Below are 14,110 nucleotides of genomic sequence, written 5' to 3' on the forward strand. Positions count from 1 at the left end.
CGGGATACTGAAGATAGCACGTCAATGGAATGCCATTTCAATTGATATTTTCTCGCCTAGCAGACCCAGTCGTTAAACCGAGCTATCTACATTCCATTCTGGTCCTCAAATCCCCAGCTCCTCCAGAACCGGAGGGTATCATAACCATTACCAGATAATGAGAGCAAGGGAGGCTCCCGACTGAGCACGCATACGGAAGGAAGCAGTTGAGGGGTGGATTTGTATGAAGGCAATGATCGTGAGACGTGGTCCCCTCTTGGTGGCAAAATTCTGACATGAGATGAACTCGGATATGTTTGGGATGGATGAGAGACGAAGGCCCAGGCTGAATCGCTTCAGCTCCCTTTGCAACTCTCGATCACTGCTCATCGGGTTCCTCCGGCTGGTCGAAGAGAAAATTTGCGGCCAGCTCCTCGTTCTTGTCGCACGCGAAATAGGCTTGGATAACGAGATCGCGCTCGAAACCGAGGCGGCACAGACGCTCGATAGCCTCGCGCTCCTCCTCGGTGACGCTGATAGCCTGGGCACCCGGCGGCAGCGGCGCATCCTCGTCAGCATCCTCCGCAAGCAGCTGCAGGAACTGGTCCGGGTGATTGGCGATCATCTGGGCCAGCTGCGGATTTCCGGCTCCGACTTGCTGCAAGATGGGCTCAAGCATCTGCGGCTGCTGTTGTACAACCTGTCGCAGTTGTTGGAATTGTGGGTTGTTACGCAGGAAATCTAGACTATTGCTGCCTAGAGCGGCGCCAGCTCCAGCCGCAGCACCAGTACCGCCAGAGCGAGCACCACCAGCGCCGCCTCGGCTTCCTTGCCCGGCTTGGGCAGCTGCTTCGAACAGATTGATGGGCTCGTCACCTCCAGAGGTGGTAGGGGCTGCACCCGTGTTCCCACCGGTGGCGGGTGGAGGAGAGGTCGGCCCACGCGATTGCCTAGGTGAGGCTTGCTGCTGCTCTTGGGCAGCGCTCTCTGGAATACCCTGATATCACGTCAGCATATAACCATGACGCACGTAGAAGGGTATGTCTCACGGTCAGGAGGTACTCGACCGCACGGTCGGGATTGAAGTATGCGGCACGCATGGCCTGGTCAATATCGGCCCTAGCGAAGCCCATGCTCTCCATATTGGCAATAGCGGCTTCACGCTCGCTACCCATGGTCAACGCCGACGGATCATTGAAGCGGGTTGAGTCGGACGATTGCTGAGCCGGAGCGGGCGAAGGAGTAGCTGGAGCATTCTGGGCGGTCGACGATGAGGGAGCGGGAGCGGCGGGAGCAGGAGCGGAGGGCGTCTGGGCGGTCGTGGGCGCAGGTGTTGACGGTGCTGCCTTACTTGATGAAGCAGCGGTCGTCTTAGGCTGTGGGGACTGTTAGTGACGTCTTTCGACGTGGTCCACGGCAGTACGAACCCTAGACACCATGCAGACAATGAAGCCCTTCTCTTCGATGTTGTATGATTCGATCGTGTTTGCATCTTGGAGGATCTTGCCTAATTCGCCGGTTAGGACCTGCAGCCGCACATGTCTCAGAGCTTTGAGGAACCGAGATGAAGAGCTTACCGGAGTAGATCAGCTTCTGCTGCGCAACCTCCCAGCCTTTATCGGCCTGGATCTTGCCCTTGAGCTGGCCAATCTATAATACACTTCAGCCCTCCGGTCTGTTACAATAGCAAGCCAGCGTATAATGTCCGCGTACCGTTTCCGATGGCTCAGCATCTATGACGAACTTGTTCTGCTTGAGGTCCTGTATCAGGCGTCAGCTAATTCTGTCTCCGAAGCAGCAGGTCAGACACACCTTGAAGGTGATCTTCATTGTGGCGAGTTGTTGAGACACAGCTGCACAAAGCGAGGTTGGGTTCGGTGATGGTGGTGAGAGGGTGAGGCGGGGACGTTGTAGTGGCGCTGGGCCGGGCACGCTTTATGAACAGATGGGGCTTCAGCCAGGCGCGGTGAAGGCGGCAGAGTCTGGAAGGGAGATGTTGGAGCGTTTGCTCGTGGCGAGCGAGCGAAGGCGATGGAAGAGCGTCAGGCAGAACCACCTTCGTAACCACGGCACCCACCTGCTCGACTGCGGGACCGCCAAGGCCGGGATGCGGTAGAAGTATTCACCGGCGGGCGCAGGTGGCGGTGCCTCCTTCCTCAACACCTGGGCAGGGGTATGAAAGTCACGTGTGCGTAATTTCCGCTAGCGTGTCTCTGCTGCGACCGCCGGCCCCTCAACACCAAGGATCTCGCTGGCTGTCGCTCTGCAGGTCGTCCCATCAGCCGCAGCCGCGCCCGGAACTTTGTTTTCTTTCCTGTATGTTTCGGCTTCACGAATCGCCAATCGGTCGTCCAAGAGAGTGAGGGGTATCGTTTCGCCTTCACGCGCATGGCACCTCAGACAAGTGGCTGCAGCGTGTGTACGACTCTCGCCTATTGCTTGCAGTGGTATACGTCGCGCCAGCCGGCACTGCAGGTGATACACATCTATCGACACCGGTACTACCTCCGTATCGCTCTGCCAGCGCCGCCTCCCGTCGCCTCCGTGAGAGCTCGAGGTTTTGTTGGTGTTTATGGAAAAACAACGCCCCAAACAACGCGTGGGAAATGAAGGGCTCCTCGCGACAGCTCCGCTCTGGAAGCATGACAGGCGTCCCTAGGTTTGTGTAGTCAAACAACATCTCCGCACGTCGGCCGGAGGCTCATCACTGCTCATTGGTCGCGTCTCCCGTCTCCGAGAGTTTCTGACCGTTCTCCATCACGCCGTTTTCGTCGTTTTGCGATTCTCAGACCCGCATGGCGGCCGCAACGCTCCAGCAAATGCTCACGCTTTGAGCCACTTACTCTAGGATGCGCTGCCAATGTTCCTCCGTGTGCCACCGACCATCTGCACGTCGGCCAAGCTGTGGTCGTGCAACCGGCCGATTTTCGAATCTCACTTCCGCGAGAATGCCTGCAAGCAGTAGTGACGCGATCAAGGATCTTCGTTAGCTACCCATACCCTGGCGCGCTCCACCACGCGTCCAGGCGTAACCCACAAAACATGCTCTAGCTCAGCCTTCTCTTGTCTTCTAAATTTATTAACACTCGTGGGACCCCACATGCTTTGCGCCGTTCTGCTTCTGTCCTTCGTTCGCCAATTCACTCGCTTTTTTCTCCAACAAACCTTCGCTTCTAGCCTCGTTGTGTCTGTTACTTCTCCACGAAACCGATGACCTGGGCTCTGGTTAATTAGAGGATATCAGCCGGCCCTGGACTACTATACTCGCCACACTTTGGAAAACGTGAGCTTTCCGAATCTGGCCGCCGCGTCGCGTTCGACTATAGTACCTTCACATATCCTGCCGGCACTATCAATTCATCCCGTTCCTCTCACGCGTTCGGTCTCGTGCTCATCGTCGACTGGGCGGCGCGGGTCTCAACACTGGCGCTTTCAACCGCATAATTTTCGCGTTTCTTCGTCACGCCTCTCCCTCAATCTCGAATCGATCCACTGTTATGGCCTGAAAGTTCACGTCCTGGCAACGCCGCAACCTCAAGGGGCAATTCCCTTCGTCGTCATCTGGGTAGCAACATTACTGAGTCTGGACCTTTTCGATTGGCCCCGGGCGTCGCCCTACACGCTTTGTACTCCCACGTCACAATCCGTCAGCTTGGACCCCTGCTCATACCTAACTGCGCCCATCCAGCCCCACTGTACTCGGGGCGTTGAAGGCCTTCAAGGTGGCCTTTCCAAGGTCACTGTGGCCAAGGCCTTGCAGGCAACACCATGTTCCGATCTCGCAGATTCTACCTTTCTCTTCTAGGGGCAGTAGCCTGGTACGTATACCACGACACAGCAGCATGTCTAAGCTTCCAGTCTGCAGAGCCACTCATGAAGGCCTTCAGCAGATAGTGACTGCTAGGATATATTAGCTTGTTGCCCTCTCTCTCCTTAACACTAGACATGTACTAATATGCGCTACTCCTTCGCAGGTCTACCACTGCCGCCGACACTGTGTTGGACATTCTCGGTGCGGCTTCTCTATCAGCCGCTAAGGTTTCTTTCGTCAGTTTGGCAGCTGCCGCAAGTGCGCTGGACGTTGTGGCCCTTGCTTCTATGGCGGTGTTTTCGACCCAATATGCATGGAAAAGAGAAGGACTCATCAAGAACTCAACGCCATCGAGACGCATTCTTGCGATCTCCTGCGTTGTTCTTTCAGGCACAGCCCTGATTGTGTCCTTGGCGTCTATTGTTACTATCAAATCCCGATTGAAAGAGGTACGTAAGTTGGATGGTATATCAGTGGATGGCGATTTCATCTCGGGAAGGCTACTCCTAAACGTCTTCAGCGTATACCCAGCATCGACATGCTTAGTGTTGAGCGTTGGTCTCTTTTCATTTGATTTAGGACATATGCTAATTAGTACCGCCGCGTTCACAGGTCACCTCAGCACACTCAAGAGGAACAGTTACCGACTGGAACGACTATCTTAACGGTCAGATTGGCGTGTGGATATTGGCCTGTTTGACGCAGTGCGCGTTATATTCTTCTCTGCTATGGAGCAAACCTAAACCACAAATCCAGCCGATATCCCTCTCTGGACCTCGGGACTCAGTCATGTCAGAAGTACGACACTCAGACCAAACGGCTAATTTGTACATTCTGGAGCCAACTCAACCATCCTCACCGCTCGCTGCGCTTCCTTCTCCGACATTCTCCACCCGTTCGTCTCAGTCGCTGAAGTCTTGGCGGGAGTCGCTTCACCATGCGGTACGTAGGTCCTACTACACATTCCACCATGTCTCGATCATATCCTATCGGCGGTGGGAATCCCCACCCGAAGGCCCTCAGCAAAGTGAAGACGCTAGACATGCTGGGTATTGATTTGATTGACCCAAGACATTTGCTAATGATTAATACTATGTTCGTAGGTACGACCTGTCACGTCTCGGACAAAGCTCATCAAACAACCGTCTTTCACACGTGACGCACGGAGCATCTACTCAGACGGTCACTCGATCGCTAACGTATCACAGTCTGACGGCTTTGACTCCTGGGAGGTAGGTCGCCGTTCGCATATCAGCCTTTCCAAGTCGCTGACGTGTCCACCCTCGACTGCAGGTCGACCCTCAAAGCAAAGATGCAGCTATACAACTAGCATCAGCACCATCTCGCGGAACTGCTCTCGAGCCAATTCCTGGAAGTCGCCCTGCATCTCCGGCTCGCGCACTAGATGGTCCCTTTCCGGCATCCGACGACGGGCATGACGAGTTGCCTCCTCCCCCTAAGCTGATGCCTGATATCTCACGGCCACCAAGTCCTGCCATCAGCGAAGCGCATATACATCCCCTATTCCGATCCGAGGTACGTGTGTCGCAGCACCCAGACTAGCGTATGTTAGCTGGGCTTTTGAAAACTACCCCTGAAAGCCTTCATCAGACTAAGCGTATGCTAAGATATGATGTGCTTTAAATTCCCCCCGCTCTAGCTTGATGATATAGGCTAACATTGCTGCGCCATTCATAGAGCCCCACTCCGCCTCCAGCAGCAACACCCGGCACAAGTATTGTCGCCAGTCCGCTGGCCAATCAGATGATCGCGTGCCCACCGCGTCCCTATAGTCGGATGCGGTCAAATAGCCGCGCTGGTAGTCCAAGCCCTCTGGTGCATTCCCAAAGTTTTCAAGAGCGCGCCATGACGCCCCAGCGGAATTCAAGAAGCCCGTCACCGCCCAGCCGAGAGATGACTCCGCCAATCCCAGATTTCGTCCTCAATCCTTCACCGAGAAGCAGTATGAGCGGGACGCACAGCCGGCGAAAAGTCAGCCTGCCGGTGGAAACGGGCCGATGATTTCACTGGCCACGCGCAACAAAGGATGGAGCCCTGAATCTCTTCAGGCTGCTGTATCCCAACCCCGCTGTAGCTTGGACACCAACACGCATGATTACGGACGTAATGTGATAATGTGCGTAATGTTTCAGTCTTTCACGCGGAATGACTCATTCCTTTATTTTAACGAGCGAGTCCCTCGACGTCTGACTCCTGGGCATATTTTCCTTCTGTTCTTCCCATCTCAGGCGCTCCTTGGCGAGCGCTTAGAGCGTTTGAGCGTTTGGTTCGGCGTCCTGGAGATTGAATGTACAGGCTTCGGCTTTGGGTGTGTGGAGCAGCGAAAAATTTCAACAACCCTTAGCCGTAGTAGTTCTTGATGTGCTCGACGCCACTTGTGGTGGCTGAGGCAGATTCGGTTTGGTTGTTTTGGATATTGAAGGTATACCGGGTATACAATCACTAAACTCACTTCTGTGGGTTCTTCGCAGGTAGCAATTTACTGAGTGAATGTTCAGTTGCTGTTTGTTGTTGGTGTTGTACTATGCTGTTCTGTGCTTGTGCTTGTGCTGCAAATATATCGGGCGTGGACCTCTCGGTAGCGTGCTGATGTAAGGGATCATACCAGTCTATTTAGATGCCTGATGACACCTTGGCATGCTACCCCATATCCTCTATCCGGGTGCACGGAATATCTGCAATTGTACTGAATATCCCATTTGGGCGCGTGTTGTTCGGCGAGGCTTGGCACCAGGGGAAGTTCTGCTGTTGACGTGCATGAGTAGCTGGCCAATAGGAGCATTTAGAAAAGCCTGACGTGGAGCTGGCAATGCTGCATCTTGCGCTGGCCCCGAGGACGGTAGAAAATTGATCAAAAACGTCACCTGGAGCGCCTCCACTGTCTGCGCCGGTGCGCAGGGTCGGAGCAAACCGCCCGTACGGATTTTTGGAGGCTGCTGAAACCCTTTCGTATGCGCAAGGCTGGACTTTCCATTTCCGGGTGGCAAACAGCTGGGCAGGATCAAATCAAGCTTCCCAAAATCATCAGAGCCAACCTGCAGCCGTGAACAGAACCAAGTAGCGTCGTCATTGTTTTCCACCTCCACAAGTGAAAGTAGCCACGAAGTCCTTTCACAGCGCCGATCGATCTAGCGCTGCGGCTAATGACGTTCGTTTCTGAAACTCAGCATGAAGCAACGGGAAAGCATACATCTACTGTGTAGAGCAAGCCAGCGGAACAGATGAAGAATGAAGAGATGTCGCTGAAAATGCTTGAGGCGGATGGACTCGATAATCGGCGTTATGAGCTGCGGATGAGGTGAGCGCTGTGCATCAAATTCGCTTGCCCTCTTGGGACGCCGCCTGCATGGCGAGGCGGGCCCAGCTGTTTGGGGGGGCCCACCTGAAGTCGCAGCGCATTCACAGTCGAAAGGCAAGAATCGCATGCTCGAGGACACCCTGCACAATAGCATTGAAGACGGAGCCCCTCTTATTGTCTGCTGTCGAGCCAACGGGCATGTGCAGACACTCGGGTAAGCGCCTGCACAGGAAGGCTGTGATCCCTGTCATGCTCCCGAATTAGGTAAGGCGCCAGCCGTGCTCCCCAGAAACCCTTCTCACCATCGCGGAACAACTTCACGACCTCGCACACACACACTTGCGACAATTCAAGAGCTTGCCTCTTCCGCAGCGACCTCCTTCTTTCCTGTTACTTGCGCAAGCAGACTCCGGCTGCGTGCTGCGGCCATCTCTTCTGCGTATCCTCATCCGCGCCGCGCGGACCATTTTTGCAGGGTCGCCGCTTCCTTCTGCTTCCAAAGCTGCCGACCATCCAGCACACCCCCCTCCAGGACGATTGCGAAAAGCCTCTGTGCTAGATCGCCACTCGCCGGAGTATGAGTCTTTAGTCTTGTGACTATTCCTTCTGCATCGCATTGCCGCCTCAGTCATTGTGCCACGGAGGCCAGCGGACCGGGTCACAGTAAGTAAACCTTCACACTCACCACCCACCTTCCTCTGCTCCACCTTATTCGCGTCTCTGCTTCCATGCTACTCGGTGGCGGACGTCAAATTGGCTCACACTCTCGAGCTTGAATAGCTCAAGACGTATCATTCACTCCGTTTCAAACGCTGACAGTGCTGTCTTACAGGACTTGCAATTCACCCACGATCCGCGGTGAAGCGTTCTCGCGCGGCCTAGATTGGCAGTTCGAGCGTGTAAGTGCATCCCGCTGCTCACTTCTGCATTCCAATCTTGCAAGTTTTGCTGCGTTCTATGAGATCTGGTCACGGGCTAACGGACTGCTTGTTTCCACGTTCAGGGTCTCACCATAATGCCGCCCAAGCGCAAGAATAAAGCGACAAAGGCGCCGGCAACCACGCCTCCGAAGGCGTCGCCCGGTATGTCCACTTCATCTCCTCTACGCTCTCTGCACCTTGCCTCCAGGGTCATGCTAACAGGTTATTTACTTGGCACAGCCGCAATACGGGCTAGCTCCATCGTTAAGCGAAGGAATAGTCTTCAAGGAGCGAAGACGTCGCGCCTTGCTCCCTCTGAACCGCTCCACATGACAACTCGCCGTGCTGCAAAGACGGCCTCAAATCACAACAGTCCGGCGGCGCCATCACTTTCAGACTCAAGCAGTCGCCGCAGCTCACTGAATGACTTCGCGCAATACGAGGATGCCCGTTCCGAGATCGAGGATGAGCGACCGGCGAAGCGCGCCCGACTTTCGACCGACACTGGTTCGCGCCGTGCATCTACAGATTCTCTGGCCGATCACATCGCTGTAAATGGCGCCCAAACCCCGGATTCGCAACCAAAGCCGGCGTCGCGTACCTCATCTGACGACTCCAAGTCGTCCAGCAAAAAGAGGCGAGCGTCAGATGAATCGATACAGTCCAGCAAAGCAGTTAGCGCACGCACCAATGGTGTTCTCACCCGTACCCAGGGCGACATTTCCGAGCAGCAGCCGCGCAGGAAGAAGCGCAAGACAACACAAGCCGCAGAAGAGGCTGCTGACCAGCCACCCGAGTTGACAGATGGCTCCACTACGCCTAACTCGCCTGAGCGGATCGCTGCAGTCGAAGGCAGTCAGAACCTCCATCATGTTCTGCCGACCAATGGCGATGCGCCTGCTAAAACTGGAAGGCGATTGCCTGGTCGTCGCCGCGCACCCCATCCGGACATCAACGTCGAGACCGATCTGCGCCGACAGCTTAATTTGAAGATGAGCTATCGCAGCCTTGCCAAGGTCCAGAAGAGTCTTTTAGAAGAATTGTCCAACCGAACGACCAACAGTCTCGAGAACGACCCTGATTACTACAAGAAATGCCCGGAGTATGAACCGCTCATGGCAGCTCTCGACGAGCACAAAGAGCGCCGCCTTTCCCAAGTCAAAGCCCAGCGGAGTGAGAAGCTGGAGCAGCTAGAGCGCGTCCGTGTCGCTACAGAGCATATCGAGCGGCAGAAGTACCTTGTAAGTGCGTTACCACTGCCACAGCGATTAGTGCTAACCGAAGTAGCAACGCTTCAGAGATCTTCAGGACGATTTGCTTCTACAATGTTTTTATCGTCTGAAGCAAATCGAACGAGAGGCGAAGGGTGAGGACGGAGCTGCTACCGAAGATGAAGTAAGTTTCTCATGTCGTGACCGTCTCCCGACTTACCTAACGTTCCCATCAGGAGAATATCATTCCGGCCACGCGCATAGACTTCCCCGCTCACGGTCAGGATGATCGCCTCGTCTCAAAGTTCGCTTCTCGCAGTCGCGCCTATGTGGAGACGGAGCGCTTAGTCGATGAAGAGATTGTGCGGAAGCAATTCGACGAACAGCGAAAGGCCTTTGTTGCTCAAAACGAAGAGGCCGACGACTCTATCGAGGACATTCCTGGCGGTTTCGCAAACTTCGTGGGGCCGGATCGCGCCGAGGCAATTGCCCACCGCAATATCATGAACCTTGCCGACGCCGCCACCAAGGCTGAAATCGTGACTGCCATTCCGAATGAGCAGGCAGACGCCTTATTCGTGCTCGCCTCCTTATCAGCGGAGAGGCCCCGAGGAGAGCCCCTTGAAGAGAAGAACTATCCGCCACCACAGGCCATGCCGCTTGCTCAAGTTTCTTCGCCAGTTCCGCAGGATGGACTAGATAGACAGACATCACCCGCCCCACCTTTCTCGATCGCGTCGACTACGATGTCATTAGAGACAGCACAGAACACTCCAGTCAAAGCTCCACAAGGGCAAACTGTCTCCATACAGATCACACCCCGCCCAGATGCGAATGGTCTGCAACCGGCGAATGAGGTGGAGGCGCCAAAGAGCGAAACGCCCGCGAGAGTATCGACCCATCGTATCATGGATCTGCTTAACGACTCGGATGTTCCTGTTCCCAGGTCGCGGGAGTCTCACCCACCAGCTCACGAACAGCCGCCAGGTACCACGCCCTCTCGCCGAGAAAATACCAGTCACGCCCAGACTCCCTCTCGCGGTGGGCTCCCTGGACTGGATGCTATTATTAGTCGGCAAGAACCCGCTGCAGACCAAAGCGGTTCTAGTGCTAAAGAAGGCTCCCTTCCTCCACTTAGTGGGGTCCCGCCTTCTTCGCCTTCAGCCAACAGATTCTGGCTTGGGAGGGCTCCAAGTGCGCAAAGCCACCAATATGAGGAGTCTTTGCGAAGGAGAGACCCATTTAAGAGAATTCGCGAGATGCTAGATAATAAAGCACGAGCCATGGGCAAACCACTTCCCAGCGAGCGACCGGACAACCCCGAGAATATCCATAAGGCCGCTACCGAGCGAGAGAATTCCCTAGACAAGATGCGCGAAATGGTGGACAACAGGGCAGAGCGACCCGATAATCCCGCCAATATTCGTAACGCTGCCGCCCCTGTTGCCAACGAGCGACAGCAAGGTCAGATGGGAGCACCGCTTCTTTCTCGGCCATTCAGTCCTTCAGGCACACGCGAGAAACAAGAGAGCGCTGGAAAAGACGCCCAGAATCCCTCTACCGGAGGCTACGTCGCTTCACCTTCGATGGCGCCGATCTCGTATCACCAGTCACCTAGCATGGTACCAGCCTATGCCCATCCTCCGCGCCATGGCTCGCAAGACCAAGGAGCTCCATATTGGGAGCGCGATAGGCGCTTAAGCGGATCACAAGTATCGCAGCCTCCAGCCCCTTCGCACTATGCGGGCAGTCCACAGCCTTACCAGACCGATCCAACCAAGCCGGCCCCGACGCCGCCTACGCATCAGAGCCCATATCCCCCACCCAGCGGTCCGCAGCTACCTCCATTCAGTCAGTCTTTGCCACCGAAGCCGCCCGGTCCGCCGCCTAGCGGTCCCATTAACTTTCGCTTCGCTCACTACGATCCTGCGCCTCCACCAAGATCCGCGTACCCTCCAGCAAGCTACCCACCAGCCTCCCACCCATCTCCTCATGGCGGCCCTCCCCCGCCACCGCATTACGGACAGGCATACAGCGGACCCCCTTCCTACCAAGGGGGCTACGTGCCGCCTCCAGGTAGCTTTCAAGCGCCGCCACCGCCGCCACCAAATATGCAGTATCCGCCTCTAAAAATCCATCAGTATGGTGGCCAGCCCATTTTGCCAGCAAACATGGCACCTCTGCCCCATTCACAGCCGCCTCCAATGACGTATATGGGTCAGGGGCCTCCACCGCCGGCCTACTCTCCGCCTCAGCAGAACCCGATGCCGCAGCGCAACCAATCTTATGAGCAACCTCCGCCGAGCGCTCCGCGAGATTCTCCCGCTGAACGGTCGTCTGATTCTCAGTCCCGTCAGCGCCGCCAGTACAGGTCGTACCATGCTCCAGGTACGCAGTTCCGCTCCTATCAGGGTCCGGACTCGGGTGGTCGACGTCGGGGTGGTTGAAATACTTACCCCTGGTTTCTTTCTTCGGAAAGCTTTCCTCTGCGTGTCTTTGTACTCTAGCCTCTTTTCCTCCTTTTCCCTGTTTGCTTTTTTCCCTTTGCTTGCTGTACATTTCGGATCACGGACGGCGGACGGGCGAGATGGTTCAAAAGGAGCATCATGGTGCATGCCGATTCTCTAGCATAGGCGTTTTGCATAGCCGGCTTTCTTCATAAGTCATCCTCAGGGCCCTTCGTGGAGTTTTCCGTTCGATACCAATGGGGAGGATGGTTTGCATTGGTGCAGATGGGCCGGCGATCAGTGCTTTTCTCTGTAGTCTAGTCAATGCGTGATTTGTATACTGCGAACACTTTTTCCCGTCGCTGAAGTGAACGAGATAAGTGACCTGTGAAACTGCGAGGTACATTCATGTTGGTAACTCTATGGACAACGTCCCCTGGGCTCCTTGAAGGGCACATTAGGTGGTCAAAGGGAGTCAGTACTTTAGTACGTCTCAGACGGTCGTCTTCATCCGCCGAAGGGCTTTAAGCCTCCCTTTCCAAAGCGAAACGATTACAAGCTGAAAGGATAGAATTCCTATTTGGGTATCTCAAAGGCGTCTATGATGAACCTGCTCGAGCACTTCGGCAGGCCAGCGCATCAGCCACCACTCCTCACTCTTCATCCCCCTTCTTCAAGCCTTTCGCTTAACCCGCGCCGTAGGCGTCCACTCCCTCCCTAGCCCACTACCCTTCGTGCTGAACCCGCCTTTCACATCCCCTCGGGGCGTCCCTCCACCCACCTTCTCAAACAGTCTCTGCGCCGCGGGCGTCAAATTCCCCACGGCCTTCTTCCCCCCTGGCGCCATGCCAGCTTTCAAGCCAGCTGCCGGCGTAGGCGCAGACAAGAACCGCGGTGTTTCCGATGTAAATATGCCCAGACCTTTCCCTAACCCACTTTCAGCGCCCGCAGAGGTGGTGGCTGTGCGCTTCGACGAGGATATCCGCTCCACCATCTTATAATGCAGTTTCTCGCGGCGGTTCGACTCGGTGATGGTAAACGGCGTCGCCGTACTCCCCTTGGCGCCGAATCTCTCAAGTAGATCTGTGGGTGCGGAGTCTTCGTCGTCTTCGGGCTCGGGAGGTAGCGCATCGACGAAGGCGTACCCGTTTACGCGGGGCGTTTCGGAGCCGGTGAAGCCGCCTTCGCTGGGGTTGAGGCGGGGGCGGCCGGCGATGGCGTCGCGGACTGCGGAGAGAGTGGGTGAGGGCGGACGTTTGGGTTCAGTTTCCGCGACCGGGAGTCGCGTGTTATTGTGTAAGACTTTTTTCGGCGGAGCGAGGGATGCGGATTCGGCGGCCTGGGCTCTTGTAGGTGCCCACTGCTCTACACTTTCGGGGCCAAACATGAAGCTGTTGAATGCAGTGTGCTTATGTCCGTTCGGCGCAGCGGGTCTATCGTCTAGATTCTGGCTTGGCCGTAGTATAATCTCCGTCGATTCGGGCTTCCGTGATTCGATAACTTTCTGCTGCGCTATGCGCTGTTTCGAAGGATGCATATTTCCTTCCCTCAACCACACGTTCTTCTCAAACTTGACTTTGTTCTGCCGATCGATGATCTGGCTGAAACTCTCCTGGTCTTCAGACATGTATTTCGCTTGAAAAGCACCCAGACTCATGTTCAAATCCACCTCGTCCAGCTTTCCTAGTCTCTCATCATCCTCTTCCTCCTCCTTCCCAACCTCTGTACGAGGCGTATCCGCGCCCCAAACGCTCGGTGTCTTCCCTCCGTTTCCACTCTCAAACCTGGTCCCTCTTGCCTTGCTAGGTTGTCTACCGGGCACCGGTGTCATGACGTCCGTCAACTTCTTCCCCGCTTCGCGTATCCACTTGTTATCCTTGCTTTCTAGTGCGTTCAGGTATTCGCGCTGCGCATCCGTTTCTGCGAGCCCGGGGAAGAAGTCGCGGCGGATAATGTAGGAGACAGCGGAGGTGTAGGTGTCCTCGTCCAGCACGATGTTGGGGCGCTTTATCCGCTTTGGTGCGGGCGGAGGAGGCATGAGAGCGCTGGAGGCGGCGCGTTTGGTGAGTGCGGTGGAGTTCTCAGAGGACGACATGCTGGGCGGGTTGGTAGGTTTGTAGTAGGAGGGGCAGGCGAACGGCCGAGGATTTTGCCGCCTGCGAGAGCCTGTGAATAACCAAACGCTCTAGGCGATTATATACATAGAGGGAAAGGTTTCTGTGGTTGTCGTCGGTGTGCTATGGGTTGTTCGCTCGCGGTTGAGAAAAGTTGTTGTAGCGGGCCCAAAAGTGAATCCAAGGAAGTGGCAGGCGGGCGCCAAGCCAAGCGGCGATCATTCTCACCGCCTTCAGCCCTATCCGATCAGATCGTGGGATGAAAGCCGATGCCCCTATGCGTCACCACTGCCACATTTGACTCTGGAA

At 55.6% G+C, this 14,110-nt stretch overlaps 4 protein-coding genes across 4 annotated transcripts; 2 read left to right on the forward strand and 2 right to left on the reverse strand.

Annotated features, from left to right (window-relative positions):
• Nucleotides 1-31: 31 nt before the first annotated feature.
• BU26DRAFT_465866 (UV excision repair protein Rad23) lies at nt 32-1,986 on the reverse strand. The gene is made up of 6 exons (XM_033825208.1): nt 1,792-1,986; nt 1,693-1,740; nt 1,557-1,629; nt 1,407-1,486; nt 1,029-1,355; nt 32-976 (listed from the first exon to the last, which is right to left on the reverse strand). Exons 1-6 carry the CDS (start codon nt 1,807-1,809, stop codon nt 359-361), a joined length of 1,164 nt encoding a protein of 387 aa, XP_033678310.1. The 5' UTR covers nt 1,810-1,986; the 3' UTR covers nt 32-358.
• Nucleotides 1,987-4,077: 2,091 nt separating this feature from the next.
• BU26DRAFT_437362 (uncharacterized protein) lies at nt 4,078-5,812 on the forward strand (the record flags this gene model as incomplete). The annotated part of the gene is made up of 5 exons (XM_033824231.1): nt 4,078-4,239; nt 4,403-4,732; nt 4,894-5,054; nt 5,098-5,326; nt 5,489-5,812. 5 exons carry the CDS (start codon nt 4,078-4,080, stop codon nt 5,810-5,812), a joined length of 1,206 nt encoding a protein of 401 aa, XP_033678311.1.
• A 1,959-nt stretch (nt 5,813-7,771) lies between these two features.
• On the forward strand, nt 7,772-12,035 carry BU26DRAFT_115683 (uncharacterized protein). The gene is made up of 6 exons (XM_033819444.1): nt 7,772; nt 7,942-8,008; nt 8,113-8,191; nt 8,270-9,270; nt 9,317-9,424; nt 9,477-12,035. The coding sequence occupies exons 3-6, from the start codon at nt 8,125-8,127 to the stop codon at nt 11,685-11,687; spliced, it is 3,387 nt and encodes a 1,128-aa protein (XP_033678312.1). The 5' UTR covers nt 7,772; nt 7,942-8,008; nt 8,113-8,124; the 3' UTR covers nt 11,688-12,035.
• A 235-nt stretch (nt 12,036-12,270) lies between these two features.
• BU26DRAFT_523649 (uncharacterized protein) lies at nt 12,271-13,961 on the reverse strand. The gene has a single exon (XM_033830091.1). The coding sequence runs from the start codon at nt 13,780-13,782 to the stop codon at nt 12,361-12,363; it is 1,422 nt and encodes a 473-aa protein (XP_033678313.1). The 5' UTR covers nt 13,783-13,961; the 3' UTR covers nt 12,271-12,360.
• Between the last annotated feature and the right edge of the window lie 149 nt (nt 13,962-14,110).

Source organism: Trematosphaeria pertusa (genome assembly GCF_010094035.1).
Source record: "Trematosphaeria pertusa strain CBS 122368 unplaced genomic scaffold BU26scaffold_17, whole genome shotgun sequence".
Lineage (NCBI taxonomy): Eukaryota > Fungi > Ascomycota > Dothideomycetes > Pleosporales > Trematosphaeriaceae > Trematosphaeria > Trematosphaeria pertusa.

Coding starts and splice junctions, on each gene's coding strand:
- BU26DRAFT_115683 (XM_033819444.1), top strand. CDS start 8,125: ATGCCGCCCAAGCGCAAGAATAAAGCGACAAAGGCGCCGGCAACCACG. Junction 9,271..9,316: donor TCGAGCGGCAGAAGTACCTT/GTAAGTGCGTTA, acceptor TAACCGAAGTAG/CAACGCTTCAGAGATCTTCA. Junction 9,425..9,476: donor GAGCTGCTACCGAAGATGAA/GTAAGTTTCTCA, acceptor CGTTCCCATCAG/GAGAATATCATTCCGGCCAC.
- BU26DRAFT_523649 (XM_033830091.1), bottom strand. CDS start 13,782: ATGTCGTCCTCTGAGAACTCCACCGCACTCACCAAACGCGCCGCCTCC.
- BU26DRAFT_465866 (XM_033825208.1), bottom strand. Junction 1,630..1,692: donor ATGCTGAGCCATCGGAAACG/GTACGCGGACAT, acceptor AGTGTATTATAG/ATTGGCCAGCTCAAGGGCAA. Junction 977..1,028: donor CGGTCGAGTACCTCCTGACC/GTGAGACATACC, acceptor ACGTGATATCAG/GGTATTCCAGAGAGCGCTGC.